This window comes from Nylanderia fulva, unplaced genomic scaffold (assembly GCF_048542155.1).
Source record: "Nylanderia fulva isolate GAGA-0341 unplaced genomic scaffold, ASM4854215v1 Scaffold18, whole genome shotgun sequence".
Lineage (NCBI taxonomy): Eukaryota > Metazoa > Arthropoda > Insecta > Hymenoptera > Formicidae > Nylanderia > Nylanderia fulva.
The window spans coordinates 3,914,979-3,924,799 of NW_028190055.1; the positions used below are offsets into that span (position 1 = coordinate 3,914,979).

The 9,821-nt window shown below is 32.6% G+C and overlaps 3 protein-coding genes across 3 annotated transcripts; 2 read left to right on the forward strand and 1 right to left on the reverse strand.

Annotated features, from left to right (window-relative positions):
- Nucleotides 1–516: 516 nt before the first annotated feature.
- On the forward strand, nt 517–5,485 carry Etl1 (SWI/SNF-related, matrix-associated actin-dependent regulator of chromatin, subfamily a, containing DEAD/H box 1). Its single transcript, XM_029308497.2, has 12 exons — nt 517–758; nt 1,237–1,415; nt 1,725–1,915; nt 2,030–2,258; nt 2,437–2,770; nt 2,842–3,116; nt 3,188–3,325; nt 3,456–3,773; nt 3,863–4,164; nt 4,243–4,455; nt 4,610–4,716; nt 4,788–5,485. Exons 1-12 carry the CDS (start codon nt 662–664, stop codon nt 4,928–4,930), a joined length of 2,526 nt encoding a protein of 841 aa, XP_029164330.1. The 5' UTR covers nt 517–661; the 3' UTR covers nt 4,931–5,485.
- Nucleotides 4,733–9,348, reverse strand: Nup54 (nuclear pore complex protein Nup54). Its single transcript, XM_029308498.2, has 5 exons — nt 9,146–9,348; nt 7,098–7,625; nt 6,107–7,017; nt 5,794–6,021; nt 4,733–5,713 (listed from the first exon to the last, which is right to left on the reverse strand). Exons 1-5 carry the CDS (start codon nt 9,243–9,245, stop codon nt 5,588–5,590), a joined length of 1,893 nt encoding a protein of 630 aa, XP_029164331.2. The 5' UTR covers nt 9,246–9,348; the 3' UTR covers nt 4,733–5,587.
- Nucleotides 8,535–8,930, forward strand: LOC146723642 (uncharacterized). The gene has a single exon (XM_085481529.1). It carries the CDS (start codon nt 8,535–8,537, stop codon nt 8,928–8,930), a length of 396 nt encoding a protein of 131 aa, XP_085337655.1.
- Nucleotides 9,349–9,821: the final 473 nt, after the last annotated feature.

Consider the following 9,821-nt stretch of genomic DNA (forward strand, 5'->3'; position numbering starts at 1 on the left):
CCTCCTCTTCGCGATCGACCAATCGAAAATCGCAATAGCCTTTTTTATAAATCATATCATAATATTATAATTATATAATTTAATAGTCATGTAAAATATAATAATAATATAATAAATAATAGTAATAATAACAATAATAATAATAATAATAATAATAATATATAATACAATAATTGATATGATATAATTATTAGAAGAGATACAGGCGTTTTATTTCGAGAAAGAAACGATTAGTAGATAATTTCACTATATACTCAAATACTTGAAAACTTAAAGCTCGACGTCACCATTTGTGTACTTCAATAAAAAAAAGAAATTCTCAAATGTTTTATTGTTCGATTCAAAACTAAGAAAAAAATCGTGTAATTTTAAAAATTATACTCGCATGTGTGTTATTTTTCACAACTTAACGATAAGATTATTTATGATAATATTGTGTTCCAAGAAAATGTCAAAAGAAATAATGTCATATGGAAATCAGGCATTAATGTAATCGCGCTCGCGCGCGCGCGCGCATTACTTTACTAGTGTTCTACTTGTTTCTACGTAGAGCTCGACGCGCTCTACGTAGCGGTTCCGAATGCACCTGCCACACAGGTCTTTATTCTTGAGTTCTTTATAAAAATGCGCTCCCGTCAGCGTCCCTCGCACGGTTGACGCGATGTCCGAATCGAACTCGCCTAAAACGGACACCGGTAGCTCCAGCCTCCTGCGGCAATTTCGCTTTCAAAAAAAACAAACGAAAGCAACAAACATGTGTAAGATCTTCTCTTGTTTCTCGAGCCTGTTAATCGAACGCAACCGGTATGCGCGTATATCCTTTCTAGATTTGTCCTTTGCATTCCTCGTCACGGTTTCTGCTAATGATTTTAGCATTCTCGGAACACATGTGAAACGTCAATTTACTTCGATTTAGCTCTTCGATTATTTAAAAATTTGTAATTTTGACTCGAGTAATTTATATTGAATAATTTGCAATTTGTATATTTAGCTATTATAAATCATAAACTTGTTATATGAACTTATAATCAATAGGACAAAGAATGACATCTAATTTGACAGGTTTTCGTCTTGTATAAATATATAAAATTTTATATATTTATCATTTTTAGCAAGAAAATTATTAAATATATATACATTATACACACACACACACACATATATATATATATATATATATATATATATATGTATAATGTATACACATGTATATTATTTTTAAAAATTTTATTTCAGCTGACGATGACAGTAACTTGGTAAGTCCTGATATACAAGTACGCCGTAAACCTGTAAATCGCATTGAGGATAGTGACAGTGATATTGGTAGTCCAGCTAAACCAAGTGACTGTAATGCCAAAGGTAAAGAAAACAAGATAAAGTACCTGACAGCTTTGTATCCACAGAATGATGTACTGGTAAGTGTATTTAGATTTTCAGAGTACACAGCTTTTTCTTACATTCAGATAATTTATTTGATAATTTACCTAATTATATCACATCTAAACTTTATTTATTTTTTTTTATTAGACATAGATAAATCTTTCTGCCTTTAAAATAAAAGCTAAATTAAACTTGATTAAAACATAGTGTAATAGTAATAAAATGCTAAATCATTTATTCATTATTAATAGTGAATAAATATTATTTTTAATATGCAGCATAATTTTTTATGTCTTTACGAATATCTACATATATATAAAATAATTATGTGGTTTCTTTTTTAGCATATAGAGGAAGTACTTAGTAATACCAATTGGAATGTCGAAGAGGCAGAAGAGGAACTTAAAAAAAATAGGAAAAGGAGTTTGCAGGGATCTGCAAAATCTAGTAAAAAGAAAAGAAGAAAATTGAATGTAGATGAAGATGTAGATATTGATTCAGATGAAGGAAATTATAAAGACAAAGTATTCAATAGGTACATAATTTTGCAATATTTTTTATTCATAATTATTTGTCTTTTTTTAGTCAATTATTAACTATTTTATGCAAAATATAAATATACAAAATGCTAAGATAAATATTATTTTAGTGATGAAGACTCTGATATAGAGATATCAAATGAGCTCACAGGTGATAAAAAGGCAGTTCTAGAGTTTATGCAAACTGCTATGACTTCAGAGTTACTTCTCATGTCCCAGTGTTCTCAGAAGCGGGCTAATGCTATCGTAGAAGCAAGACCATTTGAAGATTGGAGAGACTTAGTGAATAAATTCCAAATCACAAAATACTTAGACACAGAACTATTAAATGCAGCTCAGGTGAATTTTTATGAAAATAGATATATGTATATAATTAACAGCATTTAGTTTTTAACTTCTTAGGATATAAAAAATAATTTTTATATGCTTTACATATTATTACATTTTTTAAAAGATGACAAAATATGTCTTGTTATTATCAATTTTTTAATTAATCTTATTTTTAATATATTTAAAGGTATTATTATCTACACGTCATGTAGTAGAGAATCTATTGAAAAAATGCCTTCGTTTATCCACTAATATGGAAAAAGCTGTGGCTGCTGGTGCTTCAGCTATAACACAACAGCCAAAATTATTATCATCAGATTTAATATTAGCTCCATACCAAATGGTTGGCTTGAATTGGCTCGCAGTTATGCATGCACAGAATGTAAATGGTATATTAGCTGATGAAATGGGTCTAGGGAAGACGGTACAAGTGATAGCATTTCTAACATATCTGAAAGAAGCTGGTCTTGTCAATGAAATGAACGGGCCTCATTTAATTGTTGTTCCTAGTTCGACTATGGGTAATGTCTTTTATAATGTTTCATAATAATTTAAAAATAGATTCTTCTTATCATATATACTTTGTTTATAGAAAATTGGTGGAATGAGTTAGAAAAATGGTCACCCAACTTGAAAGTCGTACAATACTACGGCTCTCAGGATGAACGAAAATATATGCGAATGGGTTGGCGAAATGGTGATCTCGATGATGTTGACATTTTGTTAACTACATACAATTTAATTTGTAGCACTCCAGAGGAGCGTAGATTATTTCGCGTTATGGGGATTAATTATGTAATTTTTGACGAAGCTCATATGCTCAAAAACATGAGCACTGTTAGATACGAAAATCTTGTTAGAATTAACGTACGTATTTATTATATATGCACATATAAATAAGAATTTTTTTTGTAACAAAATCTCAATTGCTTTTAAAGGCTAAACATCGGATCTTATTGACCGGTACACCTCTACAAAATAATTTATTGGAATTAATGTCTTTGTTGATATTTGTAATGCCTTCATTGTTTGCTGGCAAACAAGCAGACATAAAAAGCTTATTCTCCAAAAATCCTGTAAGTAATTAATTAATTAATTAATTAATTAATTAATTAATTAAAATGTATATCACACATATAATCATATACATATATATATTTTTTACTGTCTAAATTGTAATTCATGTATTCGAAAATAAATTTTCAGAAAGGCGATAAAAAGCTCGGAGAACAGCCACTGTTCGAAAGAGAACAAATTAAGAATGCAAAAGAAATTATGCGACCATTTGTCCTTCGGCGACTTAAAACTCAAGTTTTAAGTGATTTGCCTTATAAAAAAGACGAAATCATACGATGCGCATTAGTTGAGAAACAGCAAAGTATGTACAACAAATTAGTCGCACAATTTTCAGCAGAGGCTAGTGAAATTGATGGCGTAAATGGAATTGGTATGGTGATGCAATTGAGAAAGCTTGCCAATCATCCCCTTCTCGTACGCGATTATTATGACGAGAAAAAACTTAGAGTAATTATTATTATTGTTTTGTGATTAAAAAAATATTTTCTTTTGTTTCTTTAAACCGTTTCTAATTTATATCAATGTATCCATATTAGGCTTTAGCAAATAGATTGGTGAAAGAACCAGGCTACAAACAGAAAAATCCAGAGTATGTCTTTGAGGATTTGATCTGGACATCCGATTACCAAATAAATCAATTGACACGTATCTACAAAAGTATAGCTGGCTTTGGGATGCCCCAGGAGTTTATTCCTCAAGCTGGTAAATTAAAAGAAATGGACAAGTTGCTACCACAGCTGAAAAGAGATGATCATAGAGTGCTTATTTTTAGTCAATTTACTATGGTATTAGACATACTAGAAGAATACTTGACTATTAGGGGACACACATTTTTAAGGTTTGCAATAATAATTACAAGATCTTAATTGCATGTTAATCTCAATTCGATTATTAATAAATTTATCATTCAAATTAGGCTAGATGGTAGTACACCTGTGACCGAAAGACAGACTCTTATAAATGAATACACACAAGATTCAAATATATTCGTATTTTTGTTATCTACACGAGCCGGTGGTTTGGGGATCAATTTAACAGCTGCCGATACAGTTATAATTCATGATATAGATTTTAATCCTTACAATGATAAGCAAGCAGAAGATCGTTGTCATCGTGTTGGGCAAAATAAGTATGCATTATCAAATATACGATTAGAATACATTTAAGTTGGAAAAAAAAATTTTATCATTAAAATAAATTTAATATATTAATTATTTATTATAGAATTTTATTAAATTATTTATTAATTAAATTAATTGAAAGGATTCTGACTTTTTTTACAGACCGGTTACAATAATTAGATTATTAAGTGAAGGAACAATAGAGGAAAGCATGTATGAGATAGCTCAAGAAAAATTGCACCTTGAACAACAAATTACTGGAAATGAAGGTAAGTGCAAGATATATAAGCGTAAGCACTTTAATTACAAAAATATTAACAAACTGAATTTCTACTCACAGAAAATGATAATGCAGATAAGAAATCTCTCTTAAAATTACTAAAAATGACCATAGGCCAGGATGCTCACAATAAATCTTTATCATCAACGAAAAATAGTTATAAAGCATTTGATGTAATAGCAAATAACGAAAATTGTAAATAGCTTATTACTATTTCTATTTAAATAGTCATAATTTTTATATAAAATTCCAACTGTATCTATATTGAAAATGTCAGATTATGATAAACACATACAGGGATAATATTTTATAAAATAATCATATACTTATTTAATCAGATACTCAAGTATAAAATCCATAATACTTATGTAACACAAAATTTGTGTAGATTTTCTATTTATGATGCATGCTGTAGAACATTCTGTAAATCATTCTTTTGTGATTTTGTATATCTATAATAAATCATTGTTTTTGTATTTATTTATCTACACAATGCATTTTTTAATCTCGTTATAGAATGTGCTTTGCACATATTCGTTTATTTGCATTGTAGTTTACAAAATATAGAAATATGCAAAATGTGAAATAAAATAAGAAACATGTTAAATAATACAATTTTCTGTATAATAAGCAGGCAAAAGTTATTAAACTGCCAAAATCATTAAATACATAAAATCAACACTTCAACATTCAAGTACAAAAAAATTGTAGAATTTGCATATAAGTGAAATAAATATGGCACAATTTTGTGAAAGATATTTCAATTTATATATTAATCATGTTACCAATAATGTTGATAATGTTAATTCTTAATTGTAAGGAAGGCATGTGGAAAAGTTTTTTATTATACATTACAATCCTCAGGATATACTACTTTGGCTCACTAAAAGATCCGACATTCCGTCTTTGATAATTTTTAAACTTTCTAAATCGCTATTTATTGTTGCAATAAGTTGCGCCATGCCCTGTTGTTCCATACTCAGATACTAGAATAAGAGAAAAAAAAATTATGTTTCTAAACTATTCAACATATCATATATTGAAAATAAAAAAAATATTCTCTTACTGCTTTAATATCATCCTGTGCTATAGGGTCCATTGTATATCTCTCCTGATTTTGAATATCGATATGCCGCCTCATTCTAAGCTGAGAGAGCATCTCGCTAATTCTACCTTTATATTGTGTCGGAGCACTGATTTGCGAATGCATCGCTTCAAATCTCCGCGTTAAAACTTCTTCTTCCGGTTGCAAGGATAATCCAACTTTACGTGTAGTTTCTTGTCGAACTAGCACCTTTAAGTAGAATTTAAGCGTTAAATAGACAAAAACGTGATACGAGACTATACAATTAATGAACAGTAATTAACCGTCTACATACCTGCAGAACTCGATGTTGAAGTTCCAATAATGTACGTCTATGTTCCTTGAGCCGAGCCTGTGTAGCTGTATGCTGTCTTTGCAGACCCTGTATTTTTTCTGCTGCCATATCTAAGAACGCTCTATGTCTAGCAGTCTCCTCTTCTTGGCACTTCAATCTGTGTTTAACTTGCTGAAAACCAATCATAGGAACTGGAATATACAATTCTGGATTGGGATTGTCCAATTGCGCTTGCTTCCATAATCTGGCATCAATGGCGCAAGGTGGATTATCTAGATACTCTTTTAGCTGCGACGGATCGAGTTTCATCAGTGGAAATATATCTTCAACCCCATTCTGTAGCAGCTGTTGCTTTTGCATCATCTGCGACAGATACGCAACCAATTCGTTGGCGGGAATTTTTCTAGAGCCGGTGATTCCTTTTTCCGATACATATGTAGTCACTTGACTTTTGTTCTCTCCCGTGGATTTAATATTGTCAATGGTTATTGTTAGATTGGACCTGTTCCCCAACAAACCACTCAGAAATATAATTAATTGTTGTTTGCCATCCTGTACGTCTTTCTCTTTCTTATTGAAGCACAGCACCACTAAACCGTCGTTGTTGTCAGCATCGGGTATACGGCTATACCCGATGGCTTTGAATCTGCACAATGAATTTTCCTGAGTAAGATCTATAGGTGGGGCATTTATGGAATAATAAGCCTTTCCTGTACCCCATAATGCTTGAATGAGATTCCACCTAGCAATAGTATTGTCTCGCTCGTCGTTGTATAATTGACAATTGAACACAGCATTATAGAGAGCTTCCGAAACACTATTTGTAGGTGGCTGTTGTTGTTGTTGTTGTTGTTGCTGCTGTTGTTGTTGTTGTTGAGGTTGCGTTAATCCAGTACCAAATCCAGTGAATCCTATTTATATACATACAAATGTATATATTAGTGAAAATATTGTAGCATCAAGAGTATCAGTTTATAACAAAATAAATCACCTGTTCCAAATCCACCAAATCCAGGAGCACCACTGGTAGTGGCTGGCTTGCTTCCAAATGCACCAAAACCTGTGGATGCACCAAAGCCGGTTGATGGAGTACTTGTAGTACCGAATCCACCAAATAAGCTAGGGGCAGATGTAGTAGTGGTTGTGCCAAATCCACCAAAACTTCCGAAATTCAATGACGATGTTGTCGTCGTTGTTCCAAATCCACCGAAGCCGGTGGTGGAGGCTGGAGTACTGCCAAAAGTTGAAGTTGTCCCAAATCCAGTGGCTGTGGAGGAAGCGGGAGTACTCCCAAAAGCCGGCGCTGAACCAAAAGCACTGGTCGATGTGGTACCGAATGTAGGTCCAGATCCAAAACCTGTGTTCGGCGTACCGCCGAATCCTGTAGCCGCTGGAGTACCAAATCCCGTTCCAGTACCAAATCCAGTAGTCTGAGTTGATGGACTACCAAATAAACTTGGTGTCGAAGTAGTAATCGTCGATGTACTAAATCCAAATGAGGGTGTTCCAAATCCTGCCACTTTAAAATTTTAACATAGATTAGTGCGTTTTCAACAAAACCAGATAAAAAAATTTGTAATTTAAATTATAAAAATACTATAAATTTTAATTTTTCCATTTGGTTATATATGTATAAAATAATATATCAAAATTATGTTGGTGTATTTAATTTATACAATCTGATAAATTTGAATAACTATACCAGTGAGCACACAGTATGATATTATCTGAGTTTTAAATATAACAATGAATATCAAACATCAAACCCATCTTCTTTTGTTCGATATGAAGTTGGATAAAATATGTCAATGTCATAAAAGGTATTTGCTTTTATATGTTACTTATTTTATGGTAACAATTTTAAATATCACATTGAAAGATATTGTATGGACATATTTAATTCTATCCCTATTATAACACAAGTATCTAATAAAATTTCAATATATAAATATTCAACTGACAATCACATTAAATACACAATTACATAAAAAATATTAAATGAAGAATGACATTTCTAAGTCATCAGAATGAAATACAGGTAAATATTTAATGGTAAAAGAATTATCTCACAAGGCAAAATTAGAAATATGATTCGAGTAAATTCTTTTACTTTAGTAAAATATAATTTAATATAATTATGTATATTCATGTAATGTGCATTTTTACAAATCATTAACAGACTAGTTTCTATGCACAACTAGCGCACGATTCGTTGGAGATAGGTTCTGTATCCAGCACTAATATCATCTTTCGTCGGATTAAATTAGCGCAAGACTTTTCCACTCAAATTTTAAACGAACTTGGCACTACGGATGTGACAATTGGGGTATATATGTGTAACAAAATACAATTCTTCCTCTCTATTTATAACATTATATTGTGACAATTTAACCCAATTACTTTTACATAGGATGCAACTGCAGAAATTATGATAACGACAGTTGGGAAGATACCAAATGAAATGTATTATCTGGAGGATACAACTTTCAACAGCAAAACTACTGTTTCCAACAATGAATTGCACACAATACTCGACAACAGTCAAAGCATGCTGACTCCAATCGAAAGTGTGAAATCTGAATATACAGAACGTTCGACGCTGCTACTTATTTTGCTGACTGCGCTCTTAATTATCCTATTCATGTGCTGCATCACCGCATGCATAATCGCGAGATCTAGGAGCAGACACTCTTTCTTCACAAAAAGGAGCGACATGGACTGCGATCCGGAATGCAGCGGAGTAAGTCAGCCCTTGCTAGGTTTAGACAGAGTAAACAAGACTTCCGATACTACTAGAACCAGCGATAATTCCACGAAAAATTGAGAAGAGGACCATATTTTCTCTCTTTCGAGGTTATCTGCGTTGATGTTTACGTAGAAAAAAAATGTTAGAAAAATAGCTGTCACGAAATCCTAACGTCATTATAATTTTATATTCAGCAGAGAGGTAAAGAAGACATTTTCGTCAAAAAAGAAATCGAAAAAAGGAGACGATTTGCGAAAAACTTTTACAACTCAAGTCTAACCATGACAGCTTACCAGGTTTAACCGGCGTTGCCGTGGAGGCCGGCGTGGTGCCGAAAGCGAACGTGGGTGCCGGCGTCGACGTAGACGTTCCGAAACCGCTGCCGAACGACATTTCGGGGCTTGCCGCGCGATTTCGATGATAAACGCAAGTCAAAACAATGTCAGCGCGTCGTCGCGTCGTGGACGACAAATCGCGAGCTGCAACATGGCGGTCGCACGTGCGACGAGAGTCGTGTTCGTAAATAATTCACCGCGCGAACGGGACAAAAATTCTCCCGTCGCGATTGGTCGGTCGGATTTCGCAACGCGGAGATTTTACGAACAACATTTGACGCGCGCGAGCGGGAGATTTTAAACGGACCTGCGCAGAAGATCTGCGCGGTGCTACAAATTTAACAGTTGTCACCCGCTATAAATTTGACAGCTGTCACTCGCTACAAATTTGACAGCTGTCACTCGCTACAAATTTGACAGCTGTCACCCGCTACAAATTTGATAGTTGTCACTCGCATATTTACAAGATAAAAAATAAAGGTATTTATATGTATTTAACTCTTTTTTACGATAATTATACTGACTTGATTTTCGGTATTTGTACCATGTATTTTAATATATGCATTCGCAATTATGTACATAATATATATGTATAATAAATTATATATGCATTTATTCTCACACTTTATTGTTG